Raw genomic sequence first — 25,187 nt, 5'->3', positions numbered from 1 at the left:
GACATTTAAGCGTGTTAACCCTTGCAAAGCTGCCGGCCCAGACGGCATCCCTAGCCGCGTCCGCAGAGCATGCACAGACCAGCTGGCTGGAGTGTTTACAGGCATATTCAATCTCTCCCTATCCCAGTCTGCTGTCCCCACTTGCTTCACAATGTCCACCATTGTACCTGTACGCAAGAAAGCAAAGGTAACTGAACTAAATGACTATCGCCCCCTAGGCACTCACTTCTGTCATCATGAAGTGCTTTGAGAGGCTAGTTAAGGATCATATCATCTCCACCTTACCTGAGACCCTAGACCCACTGCAATTTGCTTACCGCCCCAATAGAGCCACCGATGATGCAATCACCATCGCACACTGCCGTATCCCATCTGGACAAGAGGAATACCTACGTCAGAATGCTGTTCATTGACTATAGCTCAGCCTTCAAAACCATAGTACCCTCCAAGCTTATCATTAAGCTCAGGGCCCTGGGTCTGAAACCGCCCTGTGCAACTGGGTCCTGGACTTCCTGATGGGCTGCCTAAAGGTGGTGAAGGTAGGAAACTACACCTCCATCCTCAACACAGGGGCCCCACAAGGGTGCAGGCTCAGCCCCATCCTGTACTCCCTGTTCAGCCATGACTGCGTGGCCACGCACGCCTCCAACTCAATCATCAAGTTTGCAGACACAACAGTAGTAGGCCTGATTACCAACAATGACGAGACAGCCTAAAGGGAGGAGGTGAGGGCCCTGGCGGAGTGGTGCCAGGAAAATAACCTCTCCCTCAACGTCAACAAAATGCCCCTGTCCACGTTGACGGGACCGCAGTAGAGAAGGTAGAAAGCTTCAAGATCCTCGGCGTACACATCAATGACGATGTGAAATGGCCCACCCACACAGAGAGTGTGCTGAAGAAGGCACAACAGCGCCTTTTCAAACTCAGGAGGCTGAAGAAATTTGGCTTAGCCCCTAAGACCCTCAAACTTTTACAGATGTACAATTGAGAGCATCCTGTCGGGCTGTATTACCCACCGCCAGGTACGACAACTGCACCGCACTCAACCGCAGGGCTCTCCAGAGGGTGGTAGGGTCTGCCTAACTCATCACCGGGGGCAAACTACCTGCCCTCCAGGACACCTACACCACCCGATGTCACAGGAAGGCCAAAAAGATCATCAAGGCCATCAACCACCCAAGCCACAGCCTGTTCACCCCGCTCTCAGCCAGAAGGCGAGGTCAGTACAGGTGCGTCAAAGCTGGGATGAGAGACTGAAAAACAGCTTCTATCTCAAGGCCATCAGACTGTTAAATAGCCATCACTAGCTGGCTACCACCCGGCTACTCAACCCTGAACCTTAGAGGCTGCTGCCCTATGTACATAGACATGGAATCACTGGTCACTTTAATAATGTTCACATAATGCTTTACTCATCTCATATACAGTTGAAGTCGGAAGTTTACATACACTTAGGTTGGAGTCATTAAAACTTGTTTTTCAACCACTCCACAAATTTCTTGTTAACAAACTATAGTTTTGGCAAGTCGGTTAGGACATCTACTTTGTGCATGACACAAGTAATTTTTCCAACAATTGTTTACAGACAGATTATTTCACTTATAATTCACTGTATCACAATTCCAGTGGGTCAGAAGATTACATACACTAAATTGACTGTGCCTTTAAACAGCTCGGAAAATTCCAGAAAATGATGTAATGGCTTTAGAAGCTTCGGATAAGCTAATTGACATCATTTGAGTCAATTGAAGGTGTACCTGTGGATGTATTTCAAGGCCTACCTTCAAACTCAGTGCCTCTTTGCTTGACATCTTGGGAAAGTCAATAGACCTCCACAAGTTTGGTTCATCCTTGAGAGCAATTTCCAAACGCCTGAAGGTACCACGTTCATCTGTACAAACTATAGTACGCAAGTATAAACACCATGGGACCACGCAGCCGTCATACCGCTCAGGAAGGAGACACGTTCTGTCTCCTAGAGATGAACGTACTTTGGTGCGAAAAGTGCAAATCAATCCCAGAACAATAGCAAAGGACCTTGTGAAGATACTGGAGGAAACAGGTACAAAGGTATCTATATCCACAGTAAAACGAGTCCTATATCAACATAACCTGAAAGGCCACTCAGCAAGGAAGAAGCCACTGCTCCAAAACCGCCATAAAAAAGCCATACCACGGTTTGCAACTGCACATGGGGACAAAGATAGTACTTTTTGGAGAAATGTCCTCTGGTCTGATGAAACAAAAATGGCCATAATGACCATCGTTATGTTTGGAGGAAAAAGGGTGAGGCTTGCAAGCCGAAGAACACCATCCCAACCGTGAAGCATGGGGGGGGCAGCATCATGTTGTGGGGGTGCTTTGCTGCAGGAGGGACTGGTGCACTTCACAAAATAGATGGCATCATGAGGTAGGAAAATTATGTGGATATATTGAAGCAACATCTCAAGACATCAGTCAGGAAGTTAAATCTTGGTCGAAATGGGTCTTCCAAATGGACAATGACCCCAATCATACTTCCAAAGTTGTGGCAAAATGGCTTAAGGACAACAAAGTCAAGGTATTGGAGTGGCCAACTCAAAGCCCTGTCCTCAAACCTATAGAAAATTTGTGGGCAGAACTGAAAAAGCGTGTGTGAGCAAGGCCTACAAACCTGACAGTTACAGCAGCTCTGTCAGGAGGAATGGGCCAAAATTCACCCAACTTATTGTGGAAGGCTACCCAAAACGTTTGACCCTTGTTCAACAATTTAAAGGCAATGCTACCAAATAGTAATTGAGTGTATGTAAACTTCTGACCCACTGGGAATGTGATGAAAGAAATAAAAGCTGAAATAAATCGTTCTCTCTACTATTCTCTCTACCTGACATTTCACATTCTTAAAATAAAGTGGCGATCCTAACTGACCTAAGACAGGGAATTTTTACTAGGATTAAATGTCAGGAATTGTGAAACTGAGTTTAAATGTATTTGGCTAAGGTATGTAAACTTCCGACTTCAACTGTATGTATATACTGTATTTTAGTCAATGTCACTCTGACATTGCTTGTCCTAATATTTATATATTTCTTTATTCCATTCTTTTACTTTTTACTTTGTGTATTGTTGTGAATTGTTAGATATTACTGCACTGTTGGAGCTAGGAATACAAGCATTTCGCTACACCCGCAATAACATTTGCTAAATATGTGTTTGTGACCAATAACATTTGATTTGATTTATACTGCGACTAGCAACTGCATCACATGCATCACACTGTTGGAGTTTACTCAACTTTGGTGAAATAATGTCCTCCTTCTCATGCAACTGGTTAAAGAAAGTAGGTGTGTGTGTGCGCATGTGTCAGGGTGTGTGTGCGTTCCTGTGTGGTCTAGCCGAGGGATTGAACCCCGCTCTCATTATTAGTGTGATGCTAACAGATGCAGACGGCTGTATTAGTCTGATCAGTGTCTGACTCGACATCACTGCCCTGTTCAGCACCGCCGCTCACATCAGAGCCAATCAGACGCACACACCCTCTGTGGGCTCAGTCCTCTGGAAGGATTTCTGAGAGAAACGCCATGTCAGCTGTTACTATGCTACAAGTAGGCTACAGTATACGAGAGTCACCTGCTTGTTCTTGATCAAGTGCCGAATGGCACACTCACTAACACCTCTACTACCCTCTCCTTCTCTCCCTCCCCCTCTCCCTCCTCTCTCTCCCTCCTCTCACTCTCTCAGGAGTACGTGCTGGCCCACACTGAGATGCCCACGACTCTGGAGGGGGCAGAGGGCGCCATTAAGAAGCAGGAGGACTTCATGACCACCATGGACGCCAACGAGGAGAAGATCAATGCCGTGGTGGACACCGGACGCAGACTGGTCAGTGACAAAAACATCAACGCTGACCGCATCCAGGAGAAAGTGGACTCTATCGATGAGAGGTATTGAATGCTTTGTAAAAAGCGCTATACAATTTGATTTATTCTGTATTTGGAGAACTGGGGCCGATTTTTGTGGTAGCCATCTTGTGAATGTGTTTTACTCCAGTGATAACTATGGCAGCGATGTTACGTGCATAGATTAAACTGAATTACATGCATAAAATGAAGATTTACATGCATATAATAAATTGTATGTATAGCACTTGTCAGGTTTGCTTAACATTATCTAGGTGTTAATATTACCAATACACTTACCAATACACAAAACATATGTTTCTGAGCCATTACTCTCTGTGCTAAATCCATCACGTGTTAACCCCTGGCCTTCTGTTTGTGTAGACATAAGAAGAACCGCTTGGCGGCCAGTGAGCTTCTCTGTAAGCTGAAGGATAACAGAGACCTACAGAAGTTCCTTCAGGACTGCCAAGAGGTGAGCTGCCCCCTACCAAACCCTTACAACACACCCCTCACTTACCCAGCCCCCCACTGCACAACACCCATATCGGCCAGCTAGGGCTACCCCCGCACTTCATTCACACACAAGGAAACCCGAACACCCACTGATTCCTCCTACCACCTCTATAGAGTACAGTACTGTAGGTGGAATTTATAAGTAATTGTGGATGGTGCCAAGCTGTGGTTGTGTGGATGAGTCTGTGTGTGTCCGTCTGTCTAACTGATTGGCTCTCTGGTGTGTGCAGCTGTCCCTGTGGATCAATGAGAAGATGCTCACGGCTCAGGACATGTCGTACGATGAAGCCAGGAACCTCCACAGCAAATGGCTCAAACACCAGGCCTTCATGGCCGAGCTGCAGTCCAACAAGGAGTGGCTGGACAAGATCGAGAAGGTCAGTGACTAAATGATGGGTGTCTGATCTTTTTGCCAATTTCGTTGCATGTCTTCTCCCTGTTTATGTTTCGTAAGTGTGCGTGGCCCTTAAGCTCTGTGTGTGGGTGTGTTTTTACCCTGTGTAAGATGCATATGCCCCCCAAAACACTCCAGTCTGATAAGCACAGCCCTCTCCTGTGGATATTTTAGTCCTAAATGCAGAGAGATTAAGTCATAACAACCACGTTGGCTATTATTATATTCGTATTCAGTGGAATTAATTGCAAAACAAGCTTTCAGCAGAATCAGCACAATAGCTCTGCAGACTAGAACTAGTAGTTTGAAAGTTTAGTATTGATGCTTGTTTACATGAGTGATTGTGGGCAGAGTCACATTGCTCAGGTCAGATTGAAAGAATGTCCAGTGTCTTCCTTTCTGAATGATATTAGTGTAGATCTATTTATCTCCATAATGTCCTAACATGGTTTTCTCCCACCAAATCCCAGGACGGGATGCAGCTGATAGCTGAGAAGCCGGAGACCGAGGCCATGGTGAAGGAAAAGCTGGCAGCACTCCATAAGATGTGGGATGACCTTGAGTCCACCACCCAGACTAAGGCCAAGTGTCTGTTTGACGCCAACAAGGCCGAGCTGTTCACCCAGAGCTGTGCCGACCTGGACAAGTGGCTGGTGGGAGTGGATGGACAGATCCAATCAGACGACTACGGCAAAGATCTGACCAGCGTCAACATCCTGCTCAAGAAACAACAGGTATTGTACTTTTATTTTTTATGTAACCTTTATTTAACTAGGCAAGTCAGTTAAGAACAAATTATTATTTACAATGATGGCCTACCAAAAGGCAAAAGGCCTCCTGCGGGGACGGGGGTATTTTTTAAAAATACAATATAAATATAGGACAAAACACACATCACAACAAGAGAGACACAACACTACATAAAGAGAGACCTAAGACGACAACATAACAAGGCAGGAAAACATGACAACACAGCATGGGAGCAACACAACATGACAACTACATGGTAGCAACACAACATGGTAGCAGCACAAAAACATGGTACAAACATTATTGGGCAAAGTCAACAGCACAAAGGTCAAAAAGGTAGAGACAACAATACATCACGCAAAGCAGCCACAACTGTCAGTAAGAGTGTCCGTGATTGAGTCTTTGAATGAAGAGATTGAGATAAAGCTGTCCAGTTTGAGTGTTTGTTGCAGCTCGTTCCAGTCGCTAGCCGCAGCGAACTGAAAAGAGGAGCGATCCAGGGATGTGGGTGCTTTGGGGACCTTTAACAGAATGTGACTGGCAGAATGGGTGTTGTATGTGGAGGATGATGGCTCTGGTAGATATCTCAGATGGGGGGAGGGAGGCCTAAGAGGGTTTTATAAATAAGCATCAACCAGTGGATCTTGTGACGGGTTACAGAGATGACCAGTTTACAGAGGAGTATAGAGTGCAGTGATGTGTCCTATAGGGAGCATTGGTGGCAGATCTGATGGCCGAATGGTAAAGAACATCTAGCCTCTCGAGAGCACCCTTACCTGCCGATCTATGAATTATGTCTCCGTAATCTAGCATGGGTTGGATAGTCATCTGACCCAGATGATTTTTTGGGACCTGGGACTCAGTGACTGCCTGCAGGGAGAAACTTTGTAGCGGGGCAGGGAAAAAGAGGAAGAAGCATCAGGGATAGTCGCATTAGAAGGGGTGGGATATGAAGAAATGTTGGACGGGCAAGGAGGCATGGCTGAGTCAAATAGGAATCCTGATTTAATGAAGTGGTGATTAAAGAGCTCAGCCATGTGCTTCTTGTCAGTAACAACCACATCATCAACATTAAGGGACATGGGCAGCTGTGAGGAGGAGGGTTTATTTTCCAGGTCTTTAACTGTTTTCCAGAACTTCTTGGGGTTAGACCCACAGAGAGAGAACTGCTCCTTAAAGTAATTAACTTTGGCCTTCCGGATAGCCTGAGTGCACTTATTTCTCATTTGCCTGAACGATAGCCAGTCAGCCTGAGTATGCGTGTGCCGAGCCTTTCACCAAATGCAGTTCTTGAGGCGGAGTAACTCTGCAAGATCACGGTCGAACCAGGGGCTAAACCTGTTTTTAATTCTCATTTTCTTTATGGGGGCTTGTTTGTTAACAATACCACTGAAAATATAAAAAGAAGGTCCAAGCGTCTTCGACAGAGGGGATCAAGCTGATTCTATACCATTTTACAGAGGCCAGTTCATGAAGGAAGGCTTGCTCGTTAAAGTTTTTAGCAAGTGCGTAAGACAAATCAGGACAGGTCGTATCACTGAGCAGCCATTACGAACACAGGCTGTAAAACAGTGATCACTAAGGTCATTACAGAAAACACCAGACTGATACCTATCAGGATTATTTGTGAGGATAACATCGAGGAGAGTAGCCTTTTCTGGGTGTTTGGAGTCATACCTTGTGGGATTGGTGATAATCTGAGAAGGATTTAGGGAGTCCCATTGCTTTAGGACTTGGTCAGGTGGTTTAAGCATGTCCCAGTTTAGGTCACCTAGCAGGACAAATTCAGACTTCGTGTAAGGGGCCAGGAGAGAGTTTAGGGCAGGTAGGGTACAGGCCGGTGCTGATGGAGGACGATAGCACCCAGCAATAGTCAACAAAGAGCTATTTGAAAGTTTAATGCTTAACCCAGCGAATCAAATTGTTTGGGGACAGACTTGGTGGAGACAACCGACCACTGAAGCTGATCCTTGGTAAAGACTGCCACTCCCCCACCTTTGGAAGATCTGTCTTGCCGAAAAAGGTTATAACCAGAAAGGTTAACATCAGTATTAAAAACACTCTTCCTTAACCACATCTCAGTAATGACCAACACATCTGGAATGGAGCTGTGAACCCACACTTTCAATTGATCCATTTTAGATAATAAGCTTCTAGTGTTAATGTGCAGAAAACCCAGGCTTTTATGACAGCAGAAATCAGTTAATCAGATATCAGAGCACACGTCAGAAATGGGGCTAGCAACTGTAGATGGGCCAGGGTGTACATGCACATTACCAGATATCATCAATAGTAATACAATCAAGGCACGGCATAGTACAGGGAAAGCTCATAGGACAGAGAGCTCTGCAGAGCTGATTTATGACATCTGAATGTGCATCAGATGGCAACAAGATCATATTGTTCAGCAATTTCATCAGGTAACATGAATACAAAGACGGTGAGAGGTGGTCTGAATAGGATGGGAGGCCAAAAGACTGTGTAACCAATAGAGAGTCAGAGTCCCGAGTGTGGGAACATAGTCTGTGGTTGGGTAAAGAAAGTTTGTAGTCAACAAAGTATGCAGGAGTCATGAGGAAAACAGCAAAATGCACAAGAAAATGTTTTAATATATAACGACTTGGGGTTAGCCATTTTAAGTTCAGAGTCACTCGCCCCAACAGTGCGTGTGTGCTGGAGGCGAGCGAAAGCTCGGGAGAGAGGGGGGAGTGTGGTGGAGGTACCTGTACCAGACAGGGGAGACAACCAGGGCAGACGGTGAACAGAGAGGGGTGAGTGTGGTGGAGGTACCTGTACCAGACAGGGGAGACAGGCCAGGGCAGACGGTGAACAGAGAGGGGTGAGTGTGGTGGAGGTACCTGTACCAGACAGGGGGAGACAACCAGGGCAGACGGTGAACAGATCTCCAGGTGGAATCCAAGCAGCAGTGCAGCAGGCAATGGGAGTAGGTGTCACACCCACTTGGGAGAAGCTTTTATTTCTGGAGGCAGATTTCTTGTAGAAAATGCCAGTGAATGGTCTTTGAACAGCAGGAGGGGGCTTCAGAGGACACTTGTTGGGCCAAAAGCCCTTTTACTTCACACATTAGTGCTAATTGAATTTGTATCTGGTCTGTCCTTTCAAGCCTGGGAGCTCAGTTCCAGGTTGGAATGGTGTCCTCAGGTCTCTGCTGTTTGTTTGCTAGAGCAGCCTCTGTATAGCTTGGTACTGCTGGAGCTTGACATTTTGTATGTCTCCCACGGTTATGTTATGTCACCATATAGGACTGCGCTCTTTTCCTCTCCCTTTGATTGGTGTGTAGGTAAATGGTACATTTCTATACAATTTTACATCATGGTTTCATATTAGGTGAAAGTATAATGTCAGTAATTGACCTGAGGATAAATTCACTTGCATAGCCAAACTATGAGCGAAATGTTAAGCCTGATATTAGGTTTTCTCTTTTCCTATAATTAGGAAAATTGCAGCATAAGCTACACCGCACACATATGCCGTGTTGGCTCATAGTTTATTATGCAGATAGTTTATTCATACTAGCGAGTGGCGCTGTAGTGAGTAGACAAACCACGTTATGTAACAGCCCATGCTTCTCACATACACCCCCCCACCCAATTATGTTATCTCTCCCTCGCCATGATGTGTGGAGGAGCCAGCTCGGTGTCTTATTGGTTAACTGTGTAATTAAAGATTGTGTACCCATGGTATCCTTTGTGTAACCCAGACCTAAAATGTGTGCATGTGAGAGAGGGAGTGCATTTCCACTGTTTGTTCGATCGGAAACTCCTAGACCACAAGCGAGACGGAGAACTCTGGAACGCATGCTAGGGGGCTGACCAGAGAGGGAGCTAGAGAGGGCATGCTATGACTGTCTCTCTCCTCTCCACTCCTCCTGGTGTGGCATCCTTAGATGCTGGAGAGCCAGGTGGAGGTGCGTCAGAAGGAGGTGGAGGAGCTGCAGAGCCAGGCCCAGGTCCTCAGCCAGGAGGGGAAGGACACGGACGAGGTGGACGGCCAGCGCCGCATCGTGGAGAAGAAGTTCCAGCAGCTGCTGGACCCTCTGAAGAAGAGGAAGGGAAACCTCATGGCCTCCCGCGAGATCCACCAGTTCAACAGAGACGTGGAGGACGAGATCGTAAGTACATTAAACCTTTCATCTAGCCTCATCGTGTGTCTGTCTGATTCTGTCTGTCTGATTCTGTGATCCATTTCTGTCTGTGTGTGCGTGTCTGCCTGTCTGTGTGGCTGTCTGTCTGCCTTTTGTCTGTCTGTTTGTGTGTCTGCCTGTCTGTCTGTGTGTGGGTGTGTGCATGTGTGTTTCAGAGAACGAGTAAAAGAGATGATGTACTGTATGCCTACTTGTGCAAATGTTAATTGTATTTTTATGCAAATGTGTATAGGCTACAGTATGTTGGTTTGTGCTTGTGTGAAATCCCTGCCCTATGGTAGTGTGGAATAGCAGCAGAAGCTGAACAGCAGAGCAGTTCTCTTGTGTCTGAAGTGATTTAAGTGATAAAAATCACTATTTTAAGTCTTTTTTTCTCCTCTTTTGAGGGAAGGCACCCACTAAGAGTAGCAGCAGGTGCATGCTTTCATAGCTGTGCGGGTCTCTTCATTATTGTAATGACTGTATTGACTCCTTTCATACAGGCAAGAAGGAGCAGGCCACGTGTTTTGAAATGAATGGGTTAGGTCTCTGAATGGAACTGATGTCTCATCTGTGTATGTCATCAACTGCATTTAAAATGCTTACAAAAACAACCGCTTTGCCCAAATCATGCTTTTCAAGTGGTTAGTTGTTGTTAAGTTTAATTTCTGTCATTGCATTTGCTACATCAATGTATCAGTCTTCCGAAAATGATTCCTACCTATTTCTGTGTTTTCCTCTTAGCTCTGGGTTGAAGAGAGAATGCCACTGGCAACATCTACAGACCACGGAAACAACCTGCAAACAGTCCAGTTACTCATCAAGAAAAACCAGGTAAGAAACAAACTCCATCAGTTTGAACCTTGAACAGTATTTCCATCCATAGAATATGAGCTCTTAGCATTTACAGTACTACCATTAGAATCCAGTGACAGATCTATTTCTGTACCAGATAACCACTGTACTTTTAAAGCAGCTGACATCATTCTGACCTGCTGCCCTTTGACCTCTCCCCCACCAGACCCTGCAAAAGGAGATCCAGGGCCACCAGCCGCGCTGTGACGACATCTTTGAGCGGAGTCAGCAGGTGCTGAAGGATGACGACAACAGCCCCAGTGGCGAGGGGATCCGCCAGCGGCTGGCCGACCTGCGGCGCCTGTGGGCCCAGATCCTGGAGGAGACGGGCAAACGCCATGGACGCCTGGAGGAGGCCCACAAGGCCCAGCAGTACTACTTTGATGCTGCCGAGGCTGAGGCCTGGATGAGCGAGCAGGAGCTCTACATGATGTCAGAGGAGAAAGCCAAGGTGAGGGGCGCAGTGGGTCAGAAAGCTAAAATTGCTATTCATAAGCAATCAGAATGGGGTTTGAATGTGAATTAGGATGGTGATTGGACCTGATAGGATGAGTAGCAAGACGTTAGAGATACAAAGTGGCTTTTGGTTAGGACTGGTGGGTTGCACTCCAGTATTTTGTTGGGATGGATCATTAGTAGGGGCAAAGTTGAATAGGAAATTGTGTTTGGTTACAGGGCAAGCTGCTTTTTTATAACAGGGCAAAGCTGCTGGATAGGAGGGCTGGTTGAAACTGTACCAGGGGTATTGCTGCACTTGGTAGAGTTAGGTCTATGACCATTACCCAGTAAGTTGTTGGTTTACCAGGCAGAAGTGGGTCATTGTCACGAGGAGAAATGAAGAAGTCAGTGGAGGGTGAAAGACAAGGGCAGTGACTTGGGCAAACAGGCTAAATCCCAATTCTTCCCCTTTTCCTTGATGCTCTGCCCTCCTGTCCCAAAACTGAAGGAGTGAAAAATATTGAGGGTATAGGAGCTAATTAAGACCTCTGATAGCCTCTTCGACCAAGCCAGCAAGGTTGCAGGCTCCAGAGCTGTCCCATCAAAATACAAAATAGTTGAGAGGCATGCCTAATTATATGACACATGCGTTTGTTTGTGTCTGATTACAAGACTTGACACAAAAGAAACAAAATACCTCCCAAATGAAATGTTCAACTGTTAGAGGGATTTGTTCATTTGAATTTCATGCTTGTTTTGTTATTTAAAAGTGGAACATGAATTGCATCATTGAAGTCAGGAGTGTGTCCTGAAGTTGATGGGTTTATTGATCCCTTCACCGCTCTCTGGAGTTTTGTTAGCAACGCGTGACAACGGAGGGACGTCTGAGCGAGTTGGTAAGGGCGAGGGGATGATTTGAGATTCAGCGAGGGCTGTGTGGTATTGGATGTGAAAGGTGAGTAGGCAGAGAGAAGTCTTCCAGGCCATCATTTCATTTGTCCTTGACTCCTTAACGTTCTCCTTCTACAGGACTGGATCTCTGTGAGACTAGTCTATTTCTAGTTGATAGTGTGTTCTCTACACTGATTGTATGTGCCTGTTCACACTCACTGTCTGCGTCTGTACCTTGACTCTGTCACTGTCTCTGTGTAGGATGAGCAGAGCTCCGTGGCCATGCTGAAGAAGCACCAGATCCTGGAGCAGGCTGTGGAGGACTACGCTGAGACTGTCCACCAGCTCTCCAAGACCAGCAGGGGCCTGACGGCTGCCGGACACCCAGAAAGGTGAGGGGTCTCAGGGGCTCATCCTCAGGGTTAACAATCCCCTCCAGGGAAAATTGGAAGTTGAAACCATGATCCTATTCACCAATTTCAGACTAAAGAACGTTAAAGGGATAGTTCAGGATTTTGGCAATGAACTCGTGAATGCCATTTTTATGTCTCCGCATCCAGTATGAAGGAAGTTAGAGGTAGTTTTGCAAGCCAATCCTAACTTGCATTAGCGCAATGACTGAAAGTTTACAGGAGCTGTTCCCATTGACTTCCAGTCATTGCTCTGATGCTAGTTAGCAATTGTGTTAATGTTAGTTGGCAACTTCCTTCAAACTGTGCACTGAGACATAAAAATGGTACCCACGAGTTCATCTGACTCTAGGGAAGTAGATAAAGGGCTGCATTGCCAAAATCCCTAACTATCCCTTAAAGGGCTTAAACCCAGACTGGTTAGTCAGTACCAGACAACTAACATTAGATCAGTGTAAGGTTAAGCTCCACTCCTGCTGAGTTGAAGTAGGATTTAACCACCCAGAGGTTTAACCCTTGACAGTTTAGCATCCCAGAAGAGAGTGAGGATAGGATAATGTAGTTCCTATATCCTAACCCCCTCCCTCTCTGCCTCCTCCTTCCTCCTCCTGCTGTGTAGTGAACGGATCGGCATGCGTCAGTCCCAGGTGGATAAGCTGTACGCGGGGCTCAAGGACCTGTCGGAGGAGAGGAGGGGGAAGCTGGACGAGAGGTTCCGTCTTTTTCAGCTTAATAGGGAGGTGGATGACCTGGAGCAGTGGATCGCTGAAAGGGAGGTGGTGGCTGGGTCACATGAGCTGGGACAGGACTATGAACATGTCACGGTATGTAGTGCCGCCCTGCCACCCATGTTCCCCTGTTGCCAGAGTATCTTGCGGAATATGTCCATTCGGACTTTGCTGTGATAATCTCCCTCTACAGATGCTGCAGGAGCGTTTCCGTGAGTTTGCTCGCGACACGGGCAACATCGGTCAAGAGCGTGTGGACACTGTCAACCAGCTGGCGGACGAGCTCATCAACTCGGGCCACGCCGACGCGGCTACCATCGCGGAGTGGAAGGACGGGCTGAATGAGGCGTGGGCCGACCTGCTGGAGCTGATCGACACACGCACGCAGATCCTGGCGGCGTCCTTCGAGCTGCACAAGTTCTACCACGACGCCAAGGAGATCCTCAACCGCATCCTGGACAAACACAAGAAGCTGCCTGAGGAGCTGGGCCGAGACCAGAACACAGTGGAGACCCTGCAGAGGATGCACACCACCTTTGAACATGACATCCAAGCCCTGGGGACACAGGTATGACAATGACACCAGAGAGACGGAGCCAGAAAGCCAAAATGCCTAAAACAGAGGTTAGACTACAGCCTTAACCTCTCTTAACCAAAATGTGCAGCTATAAGGTGAATCTCTCACAGGTCATAGACAAGATTTCTCAACACTTAGTATCTGCCTACCCATATTTCTCCCTTTTCCTCCCCAGGTGAGGATGTTGCAGGAGGATGCTGTGCGCCTGCAGTCTGCCTATGCCGGAGATAAGGCTGATGACATCCAAAAGAGAGAGGGTGAGGTTTTGGAGGCCTGGAGAACACTGCTGGAGGCCTGTGACGGCCGCAGGGTCAGACTGCTCGACACCGGCGACAAGTTCCGTTTCTTCAGCATGGTCCGAGACCTCATGCTCTGGATGGAGGACGTCATCCGCCTAATCGAGGCTCAGGAGAAGCCTAGGTACCGTGAACCTGACGGGAAGCGGTTTTGCCTCAGGCTGGTTCTTTTAATAGTTTGGCATTATTGCAGTACACATTTTTGTTTCTCCTACCGACTCCCCAACAAATGCCAGAAAAGAAGGTGTGAGTAATCTCTGTAGTTTTCTGTAAGCAGCTTTCGGTCGGCAGCTTACGCTGTAATCACACTTTCTCAGGTCTGGATTTATGTATCTAATCCTCAATGTTCTGATTGTTGTGATTTACAAAGTTATCCTCACTAGCTCACCCTAAACAACCCTCTGTATGACTACTGTAGCTCTGGCACTGTGGTGTAGCTCAGGTTTTCAACTGAAGGCTCAGCTGAATGTATTGCCACCCACGGATGGTCCTTTTTATAACCACTGAAGATGCAGCTGCAGAAAATGGTGAATACTCAGTGTATCAATACTCAATTCATGTCCCAGGATGTCTCCTCCTCTCAGGGAGACAGCAGCACACCAAGCCCTTATCTGGCTCTGGTTTCAGCTGTAATTGTGATAATCACCAGGGTCGACAAGGCCTTCATTATCTGCGCCTCTCAGCTGAGTCTCAGCCAGCAGCTTACCATGGAGACGGATGAAGAGGGAGAGAGGAAGAGAGAGGGGGAGAGATAGGAGGAGACAGAAATAGAAAAGATAAGAGAAAGACAGACAGACATAGGGGGCTAATGATGATGTAAGGGGAAGTGGAAAAAAGATACTGGAGGAAAAGAAAGGGGGAAGAAAGATGGATGGCTAATGGGGTGAAGGAGGAAAACAAGCGGGTGGGCGAGGGGAATTGAGAGACTTGGTTTGTGTCAATAATTGCATTGCTCTGTTTCCACTGTCTGAGAGAATGACACCCTATCCTGACTAGAGTAGACTAGTGTTTAGTTTGATAACAGCGTGATCCCAGGTACTCACCCTGGAACATCATTATGTTGAAGGCTGTAGTCCACTGAAATACGCTGGGTGTCAGCATCCTGTCTGGACTCTATGTACATGTGGTTTTAGAAAACATATGCTAGCATCGTAAGTAGCAACGTAAGCAGCATTTCTTGGGTAATTTAAACCCCAGGTAACCTAACCAAAGGACATTAGGACCTTGGTGTGTTCAGTGTGTTTAACTGGGTTATTGTTGTGTCTTCAGGGATGTGTCGTCTGTGGAGCTCCTGATGAACAACCACCAGGGCATCAAGGCTGAGATCGACGCCCGTAACGACAGCTTCACCAACTGCATCGAGCTGGGCAAGTCCCTGTTGGCACGGAAACACTACGCATTAGAGGAGGTGAGGGGCCAACAATTTCATAACACCCTCACAGATTCGTACCTCCTTCTCTCCTCCGCTCTCTGTTTCTTTCTTCACCCCCATTCTCCTTCTTTCAGTCTCCGGATGGAAATGTGGCTCCCTCTGGTTTTGTGTTGCGTCATTAAATGTATGGTGTTTTTAGACTCATTTAACTTAATTTCCTTCCATTTTCAGATCAAAGAGAAGTTACTACAGTTGACGGACAAGAGGAAAGACATGATTGACAAGTGGGAGGACAGATGGGAGTGGCTTAGATTGGGTAATTCTATCAAATCGTTTTCAGTCTGTTGCACAGTATTAGCTAAGAGTAGTGCCTTGGGGCTCACCGAGCATTATCCCACAGTCCCTTGGTATTTCCAGAGGTATCACCGTTACTTTATACTGCCGTGGTGTGTGACTAGCTGTGTTTCTGCCCAGTTCTGGAGGTGCACCAATTTGGAAGGGACGCGGGTGTGGCCGAGTCGTGGCTGCTGGGACAGGAGCCGTACCTGTCCAGCAGGGAGATGGGTCAGAACGTGGATGAAGTGGAGAAACTCATCAAGAGACACGAGGCCTTTGAGAAGTCAGCTGCCACCTGGGAAGAGCGGTTCTCTGCGCTGGAACGGCTGACTACGGTGAGAGGACGGGGGGTGTTCACAACTCACTGGGCTGTCAGTTAAACCATTCATCCAATAACTCAATCAATTTTGTTTTTAATTAGATTAGACATACATCTGCAATGCTCTCATCCTATTTGTTTGTCAGTCAAATCGTGACGTAAAGTTCCAATGCAATGAAGTACCTTGCTGTGATTTGTTTTCAATAAAAATTGTAAGAAAACAAACAAAAGTAGCTTCTTAGCAAAAATGCAATTTCTCAAGCAAGGATTTTGCTAGGACTGTGGGAGTGTTCTGAGAGAGGAGCCGAATGAGAAGGATGTGTAACCTGAACTAGCTGTTTGTCAGAGAGGAGGGCAAACTGGTCTATGAAGGTATACTGCTGCCTGGTGATGTCACCTGGCAATCCAAAAAACCCACCCAGCCAAACAAGCTGAAATTTCAGGCGACCTTTTCAAACAGCTCTTACACTAAAAGGGAAATTATCATCATTTTCACAATTTCACAGAATGATTCTAACCTCATAGTGCGGAAATATATATAAAACACAGAAAAATCATGTTTTGACTGCACCTTTAATGAAATTACTTAAATGTTTACATTTCAATTGGACAAATTCTGTTGGTCATTAATGATGTGTGTCTGTTCGTGATGCAGATGGAATTACTGGAAGTGAGAAGACAGCAAGAGGAGGAGGAGAGGAGGAGAAATCCCCCACCTGCAGAGACTCAGACTGACACTGCATCGCCACAGCAGAAGTAAGATATGAGCCTGGAGCACCATACTGAAATAATGTGTTTGGTCTGCTTGTGTGTCTGCTCTGTGTCTGTGTTTAGACTGAGCAGGCATGCTGTATTCTGGTGTTATGACTATCCCAGTGTGTTTTATAAAGACTTAAGTACGGTGTTTGAGGCTAACCGTTTTCTGTGTGTGTTTATAGATACTGCAGTACAGCGTTGGAGACTGACTGTTGTCTCTATACTGTATGTTATGACTGTCCCAGTGTGTTTATCCTGCACTATGTTTGAGACTTACTGTTGTGTCTCTGTGTGTTGTCCCTACAGGGAGGGTGAGCAGGTGTCTCAGAACGGACTGCCATCGGACCAGGACTCCCCTCGGGTTAGTTACCGCTCCCCAGCCTACCAAAAGTACACCAGCTTTCAGACCCGCAGGACTGGGACTGGGCGAGAAAGGCGGGCGGGCTGGACCGTGACCCCCCAATGCCTCCCTTGCCCTTTGAACCCCCTGCCCCCACCACAGGGAGAGGACTGTACACCCCTCTACCCCTGACCCCCCCCCACCCCCTCACCCCCCCACCCCACCACCAATGGTTCTGACAGTTAGTTAGTCACACTTATTCCTCATTTACCATTTAGCCGTATCCTAATTCCATTACAGGAGACTATACTAATTCTACCTTGATTATTCCTTTTTCTTTTTTATTTGCGTAATGTATTTTAATGGAATTTAGCTTTGCTGACTGCAGTTTCATTTATTGTCGTTTTTATTCACCTAGTCTTATTTTATCACAAGGATGTTGCAGGACTGAACATAGATGAACAGTAGCAGGGTACTAGATTTAGTTTTTTTGGGCCAATCGTATAGTTATTTATGCTTTCATCTTTATACATTCATATTCCTTCAAACCGACTGGTACCTTTATTAATACTGATCGAACACTCCGCTGAGGACGGCTGATAAATGCTAGCTGCAGCTCACAGGAGGCTGGTGGCACCTTCATTTGGAAGAACGGGATCATGGTAATGACTGGAGCGGAATCAGTGGAATGGTATCAAATACATCAAACATATGGTTTCCAGGTGTTTGATGCCATTCCATTTGCTCCGTTCTGGCCTTTATTATGAGCCGTTCTCCCCTCAGCAGCCTCCATTGCTGCAGCTAAATACTGTAGTGTTTACTGATTAGATGTAAGCTGGGCCGAGATCAAATGAGAAAGTAGAAAGAAGATTAAACCGTTTTTGAGTTAGGCAACCCTATTTCAAAAGCAGTACAACATTTCCAAAATGAACATTTTGAGATTTGAGCAAAAGGTCCAAAAAATAAGTTATTTAATTGTATTCACAGTAGATTGACATGATCTATTGACCTATTGACCTCAGAGAAAGGCATAACGGGACACAGAAGCACTACAGCACTACGTAGTCTAGAATGAGAATGAGCACAGTGTGTTTGTGTGTGGGTGTGTATGTACGTGTGTGTCCGTGGGAACAAAGAAGAACATGCCCTACTTGCCCCCCCTCGTATCTTTTCTTTATCTCAAACTTTTTTTTCCCTCTATCAGGTTTTAGTCTTTTATTCCCTATTTTTCCTTTCCCCTCTTTCTCTCTCCCTTCTCTCTTCTATCCCTGTTTTTCTTCTTCTCTCTTCCGCCTCTCAGCCCGACACTCCTCTCCTCCTTTCTCCATCCCTGATGATATTACTCTTTGTGTACGTTATTATTTTCAAACTTACCGTGTGGAACCTGAATAACTGACAGACAAAATTCATGGCTTAATGGTTGCCTCAGTAATGCAGTTAAATCATCTTCTTTAGTCTCAGGTTTCAAGTTTCCCCAGATCAAATCAACCAGGTCTGTTGCAAACTAGATTTTATCTCAATTACTTGCCTGAATAAGTAAAGGTTAAATAAAATTCAAGAGAATAGGAAATCAAAAGTAGTAAGTAGCTATCTGCCCCAGATGTCCATCCATTTACATGACCTGCACATCCATACCACACATGTCATACCACTGTCAGACAGTACCATCTCAAATACCATTTCACTATGTATGATTCATTTCACTATGCTTCACCGTCGTAATTCTGTTTGTAGGGTTGTTCCAGTCATGGCGTGTGTGTGTGTGTGTGTGTGTAGAGGGGTGTAAGCACATTCCAATTTATTCCAGTCATTGGGTCTCAGTAGTTCTGTGGTACCTACCTGCTTGTTCTCATATCATTCTTCATGTTAGCTCTGTGCATCAGATCTTCATTTTATTCCTGGTTATGTTGCATGTTGAATCATTTCAGCATCCCCAACCCACTAACGCACATTCCCCAATAAAACATTGTTAGAGTCAATCACTCCCCATGTATGTCCGGTTTTTGTTGTCCTTGTGCCGTCTACAAAATAACACTGTTTTTGTCCTCATGTCTTATGTTGCGGTATATTGTTTTGCATGTCATTAACATGTTGTTAATCACCTTTCACTTTCAGTGCCCACTGTTTTTGTGTTTTTCTCTGTGTGTATTTTCTGTTTTCATCCCAGGGGGGTTTTATACACATTGATGTACAATACTATTTTCAAATATTTTTCGGTAACACTTTACGTGACACCCAGCGTCATAACACGCAGTCATAATCATGTCATAATATGTCATAACAGCTGACATAACTTGTCATAAGTGTTATGACCATATTATGACAGGTTGTCAGCTGTGGTTATGGTTATGACCATGTTATAACATGTTATGACACTGGGTGTCAAGTAAAGTGTAATTGATTTTTCATACTATTTTTTTAATTTGAATTGTCTTGTAGATATCATTTATTCAGTAGACTTCTGACAATAAATCTAGGTAGGTATTTTGCTTTGGTGTAAAAAGGCACCCATCCAAACTGAGAGATCAATGTTTGAGCAATTCTAAGTTTAGTGTTTGTAGTTCTGCATAAGGATAATTTCTAAAATAACTACAGTTACTTCTATCAAAGTGATCCTCCTTCAGGGTAATCAAACTTTGAGGTGATCAGACTTCTTTACGTATTTATGTGGCGGTAACTGGATTCATATTAAAAGCTTGGAGAGTATATTTGAGATAAAATGAGGGTGCAGATGTGACCATTGATAACATGATTACCTATATGAGTGTTAGCCCAAGCCAAAACTATTTTAGCTTTTACCCTGAACATTTAACAAAGAGGTGGTGAGAAATATCAGTCCCATGTTGCACCAATCGAACGGTGCAAAACCTGGCAGCGATGCAGTCCTTCGTGTCCAGTATTGGTGGTCCAGCCAATGGCAGGATCTCTGTATAAGCATCCAGGATTTGTCCATCGCCTGGCAAGCTCTCAATAAAAGTGTCCACGATTGGTCCAGCCTTGAAGAGCTCAGTAATGGGTAATAAGTGACAAATTGGAGTGGGTGTGTTGTGATAAAATCTTTTAACTGGCCAATTTTGCATTTCCCTTCACTTTACAATAATGTTACCGTAAAATGAATAATGAGTTCAAGCAATTGTGTTAATTGTTTGGGATTTTATTTTGGACTTTATCTCCCTTTCGCTGGCTTTCTCTTTCTCTCCAACAATATTTTGTGTGGGTGTGGCAATGTGGTGTGCATGTCTTAACCCCTGATCTGTGCATGTTTTTGACATTTTCTCTCGCTGTTTCGGCTGGACTCCGGTCCCATTTTAACCAATCCCATAAACCAAAGCTCTTCTAAATCTGTAGGATCCCAGCTTTTCTCAGAATCTATATAAATTGATTTTTACTGCATCTGCAAAGTCTCCGCCTAACCATGCTTAGATGGGTCGGAATCTGAGCTAGTCAAACAGTGAGTTAGTATAAGTGAGAGTGAATCCAACTGTGAGTTAGTGTAAGTGAGTCATTTTAGAGGCTGTTCGTCTCAAGATTCGGATGGAGTTGGAGAGGTTCATGATGAATCAGTCGGATTAAGTCGTTTGACCAGAGTCAAGTTAGTGTAGAAATCACAAAAATCAACTGTCCCAAGGAGAGGGCACTCAGTGTTGGAAAGATGGAGTGAGAGGTTAGAGATAGGAGTCAGAAAGAGACTGAGATGGAGTTAAACACGTGATAAGTTTCACCCCAGGCACTGAACCGTAAGACCTGAGACACTGTGGGTGACACAGAGATTGAGACACGATGTAAGAATAGCACAAACGTTCAGTGTGTGCCGTTCATCTTATGATGAAGCTGGGCTATAATTGTGAAATTGAGGCACATTTAAAAATTTGAGGCTGGTGTAATGGCATCGTTTTTATTTATTCAAATACCTACCCAGAGGCTCTTTTACTCATCACATGGAAATGAGGAAACATATTGTGATGAAAATATTTATTTTGGTATCATTTACAGTAGAGTAGGCCTTGTCGTATAGAATACCCCTTTCTACTTAACTTTGCTTGTCTTAAAGCCATTGTGATATAATATAGCAATCAAAGGGAAAGTACTGAATGTTTCTACACAGCCTCTGATCCTGCTATGCATGAAGCCAACTCTGATTTCCAGCGCCACTGTGTGTTTTGTCTACCAAGCCCCAGCTTTCTCTAATACCAGTTTCTGTCTACCTCAGGACAATGGGGAGGGAAGTGACATTGTAAATGGGGTGGCGGAGCCCAGCCCAGGCGGGTCGCCCAGTGCAGCACGCAAGGGCAAACCCAGCCAGGCTGCCACGCTCCCGGCAAAGTCCCTGGACTCAACCCCAGCCAACCAGATGGAAGGCATCCTGCACCGCAAACATGAGTGGGAGGGTCACAACAAGAAGGCATCCAGCAGGTACACACACAATTCACGTTCACTCCCCTATGTATTTATTTGGACAGCGAAGCTAAATCTTTTCATTTGGCTCTATGCTCCAGCATTTTGGATTTGAGAGACGACAATACAGAATGCCACCTTTTATTTGAGGGTATTTTCATATCTGTTTCACGGTTTAGAAATGAAAGCACTTCATGTATCTAGTCCCCCCATTTGAAGGTGATACATAGTCAAATTCACTTATAGTGCATTAAATGTAGTCAAAGTGTAGTATTTTGTCCCATATTCCTAGCACGCAACGACTACGTTGAGCTTGTGACTCTACAAACTTGTTGGATGCATTTGCAGTTTGTTTTGGTTGTGTTTCAGATGTTTTGTCCAGTAGAAATGACTGGTAAATAATGTATTGTGTAATTTTGGAGTCGCTTATTGTAAATAAGAATAGAATATGTTTCTGAGCACTTCTACATTAATGTGGATGCTACCATGTAACTGTAACTTTCTCACTCATCATTATTCACAATTCATTCATGATTATCCATAATCATGGTAGCATCCACATTAATGTAGAAGTGTTCAGAAACTAATTATTTTCTTATTTACAATAACATTTGCAAAACATTATTTACCATTCATTTGTATTGGGTACGACATAATCCGAAACACAACCAAAACAAACTGCAAATGCATCCAACAAGTTTGTAGAGTCACAAGCTTGATGTCATTGTGTGCTAGGAATATGGGAATAAATACTAAACTTTTGACTAAATTTAATACACTATAAGTGCATTTGTCCAAATACTTATGCACCTTCAAATGAGGGAACTAGTTACATAAAGTGCTTTCATTTTGAAAAAGATATGAAAACACCCTTAAATAAAAGGTGACATTCTGTACTGTCGCCTCATAAAGCATTTGATCTCAAATCCAAGACGCTGGAGTATAGAGCCAAATTAAACGTTTTAGCTTCGCTGTCCAAATAAATACATAGGGGAGTGAACATGTATGCTTACTGGACATATTCATGCAAGTTGGAGCATGCAGCCAAATACTTTCCCCTTACAATAATGCCAACATTTTATTTAGCTGAACAGACTCTGATAACTGTGTTTCCTATGGTTTCAGATCCTGGCACAATGTGTATTGTGTGATCAACAACTGGGAAATGGGCTTCTACAAAGACATTAAGAGTGCCAGCCAGGGCATCCCCTATCACAACGAGATCCCCATCAGCCTGAAGGATGCTGCATGTGAGATCGCCCTCGATTACAAGAAGAAGAAGCATGTGTTCAAACTGAAGTAAGCGCTATTTGCTGTATAGCTCCCTATGTGTCTTTTATTATCAGAAGATGATCTTGCAAACAGTACAGTAGTTAGCTTGACTTATTACTCAAGTTTTTATTTTCCTTTTACAGAGCTACAGATGGGAATGAGTATCTCTTCCAAGCCAAAGATGACGTAAGCTTGCTTAGCTTTTAATTTGTACATTGTGCATGAATGACTGACTATCTTCCTCCTGTGAATGTTGTGTATGCTTTGCTGTCTTTAGTCCCTGTCTCTTATGAGGATAGCGTGGGTGTCTGAGTGTTGATGTATTGGTGTGATCTGTGTTGTGTGTCCTGATAAATCCTCGTCTGGGCCGCAGGAGGAGATGAACTCGTGGATGCAGGCCATCTCCAGTGCTGCGTGCTCTGATAAGACCGAGATGACCCCCAGCAGTCATAGCACCCCCGCCTCCAGCCGAGCCCAGACCTTGCCCGCCTCTGTTGCCCTGGCAACCGAATCCAGCCCAGGCAAGCGCGAGAAAGACAAAGAAAAACGCTTCAGCCTTTTCAGCAAAAAGAAGTAGATCCTCCTCCCCAGCCCCTTCAATGGCATTCCTCTTCTCTCTTCTCTCCCCTGCTCCTGTTCCTCTTAAAGCGAGACTCCAGCATGCAAGCTCAGAGCCAAAACGCCACACTCTGTGCCTAACAATCCAACAGCCGGGCTCAGAGGTCAACCACAGTATGGTGTTTTCTTTTTTAAGATAAGGAACAAAAAAAAAGACAAACAATTATGTTAAGGTAGATTTGATGCTTTGGGCTGCTGCCATTGTAAACCATCCAGAAGTCACCGCTGAAAAACAGGATAGGGGTTCCAGTTAAGATTTCTTTGTATTTTCTCTCTCTTTTCCTGCTTTCATCTCTGCTTTTCACTTGTTGCTTTTGTTGTTTTTTCCCAGTTCTTTTTGTAATTCTATGTAGTTTCTAGGGTCTGTCCTCAGTTTTGTGAGGCTATCTTTGAAAGATGACTTGCATTCTTCTGCGGTTGAAAAGCAAAGTCAGTGGTGCTTTGAACTGTGTGTATAACTTGTGTATAACAAACTATTAAAAAACAGTTTAATTTCACTTACTAATAACAAGCCCTACAACCATTATAAGCTTCAATATAGTCTAACTTTTTTTCCGAAAAGGTAGTATGACATTAATTTGAATGAAAAGATCATAATATTGTAAGATGTAATCCTATACCTACTCGGGCTCAAGAAATTACTTAAACCAGTCAGAATGTTGGATATCCATGAAGAACTACAACACAGATTTAAGGTTTATTTCTGTCATTTTTCAAAACATTATTAAACATTGTTTTCCTATGTATTTGAGTTGCATTATAATGTATGTTTAAAATATATTTAGTACAAAGTATAAAAATTAGATGTACAAAACAAACACTAAGCATTGTTGTTAAGTAGAAAAGTGGATTCTAAGGCAAATACTGGAATAAGGTTGCTTGCTTGTTGGCTATAGCACCGCATATTATCATTTTGCTACATTCTCTAGCTATTTGATAAATAGTGTGCATTTCTCTGTCACTGTAACTATTGTAATGAAATATTTCTTCATATTGCACAATCAACAATGCCACGATGGGAGAAAGCTTGTTTGCCATAGCGACGCCTCTAGGTATGTAGTTTAATATGGACCATTGTCACAGGTAGATGGATCTGCACCCGTAGACTTTTGCCCTCTCTGTTAAATATGTGCAAATCCATTAAATTGCTTTTAAGATGACGTCTGTCTGTGTTTTCAGTACTACAGCTTCACACCAAATCAGCAACAATTCCTCATGTCATTACTGCTTCTATAAGATCATGCCTCATTCAGTGCAAGCACTATGTTCTCATTCATTACAAAAAACAACACTATTACCAAGCAATTACAGAGCTATTACTATGTAACAATGAAATTAATGGCAGAATAAATCCTGTGTCCTTTCACTTCATTTAGGCAACAGAGTTTTGATTGCCCCTAAATGTGTGCACCATCTAGTGGCGTTATGAAGATATTGCAGCCAGTTTTGAACATTTCTGCAGAACGCGTATCTCGTTCCCAGACACCTTGCGCCTGGGTAAGAGGCTAGCAGAAAACTAAACAATATATCACTGGAAGAATACAAATACGCCATTTTAATTTGTTTTAATATGAGACGAAAGAACATTATGGGCAACAGTTTGGTAAAATGGCTTAGCGTGCCGAGTTTGATTTTCGGGTATGTTAAAACTCAAAATGGCATAGATTATAGAGATTACAGGTGGCCTGTTTATTTGACCACTTCTATCCCCTCTAGAAACATTAGGATTTAGGTTTGTACATTTTTTGGGATATGGGTGAAGCTTGCCTCTAAACGAATGTGAGAATACCGTGTTTAACCTTGCAAGACTATCTAGGGTGAGGCTTGAGAATCCTCTATGATAAAAACTTCGAGTAAAAGAATCGGACCATAGTTCTTAACCATTTTGCTTTAATTTAGAAA

The 25,187-nt window shown here is 44.4% G+C and overlaps 1 protein-coding gene across 2 annotated transcripts in view; it reads left to right on the top strand.

Moving 5' to 3' along the window:
• The window catches only part of LOC115153313 (spectrin beta chain, non-erythrocytic 1), a 115,688-nt gene extending 91,243 nt beyond the window's left edge, over positions 1 to 24,445 (top strand). Inside the window, exons 15-34 of one of the 2 annotated variants that reach the window (XM_029698633.1) lie at positions 3,721 to 3,923; positions 4,263 to 4,353; positions 4,625 to 4,771; positions 5,259 to 5,522; positions 9,446 to 9,670; positions 10,427 to 10,516; positions 10,704 to 10,988; positions 12,128 to 12,258; positions 12,896 to 13,100; positions 13,198 to 13,572; positions 13,757 to 14,001; positions 15,147 to 15,285; positions 15,481 to 15,565; positions 15,724 to 15,920; positions 16,560 to 16,660; positions 16,967 to 17,021; positions 21,211 to 21,413; positions 22,521 to 22,694; positions 22,811 to 22,853; positions 23,041 to 24,445. In XM_029698633.1, coding sequence (XP_029554493.1) covers positions 3,721 to 3,923; positions 4,263 to 4,353; positions 4,625 to 4,771; positions 5,259 to 5,522; positions 9,446 to 9,670; positions 10,427 to 10,516; positions 10,704 to 10,988; positions 12,128 to 12,258; positions 12,896 to 13,100; positions 13,198 to 13,572; positions 13,757 to 14,001; positions 15,147 to 15,285; positions 15,481 to 15,565; positions 15,724 to 15,920; positions 16,560 to 16,660; positions 16,967 to 17,021; positions 21,211 to 21,413; positions 22,521 to 22,694; positions 22,811 to 22,853; positions 23,041 to 23,244 — 3,462 coding nt within the window. In that variant the 3' untranslated portion in view covers positions 23,245 to 24,445. The remainder of the gene's footprint in view (positions 1 to 3,720; positions 3,924 to 4,262; positions 4,354 to 4,624; positions 4,772 to 5,258; positions 5,523 to 9,445; positions 9,671 to 10,426; positions 10,517 to 10,703; positions 10,989 to 12,127; positions 12,259 to 12,895; positions 13,101 to 13,197; positions 13,573 to 13,756; positions 14,002 to 15,146; positions 15,286 to 15,480; positions 15,566 to 15,723; positions 15,921 to 16,559; positions 16,661 to 16,966; positions 17,022 to 21,210; positions 21,414 to 22,520; positions 22,695 to 22,810; positions 22,854 to 23,040) is intronic. The other variant, XM_029698634.1, reaches the window with a different exon arrangement.
• Positions 24,446 to 25,187: the final 742 nt, after the last annotated feature.

The sequence above is a fragment of the Salmo trutta genome, chromosome 18 (assembly GCF_901001165.1).
Source record: "Salmo trutta chromosome 18, fSalTru1.1, whole genome shotgun sequence".
In the NCBI taxonomy this organism is placed as follows: Eukaryota; Metazoa; Chordata; class Actinopteri; order Salmoniformes; family Salmonidae; genus Salmo; species Salmo trutta.
Note: the sequence above shows the minus strand (reverse complement) of the source record. Positions and strands in the feature narration are given on the sequence as shown.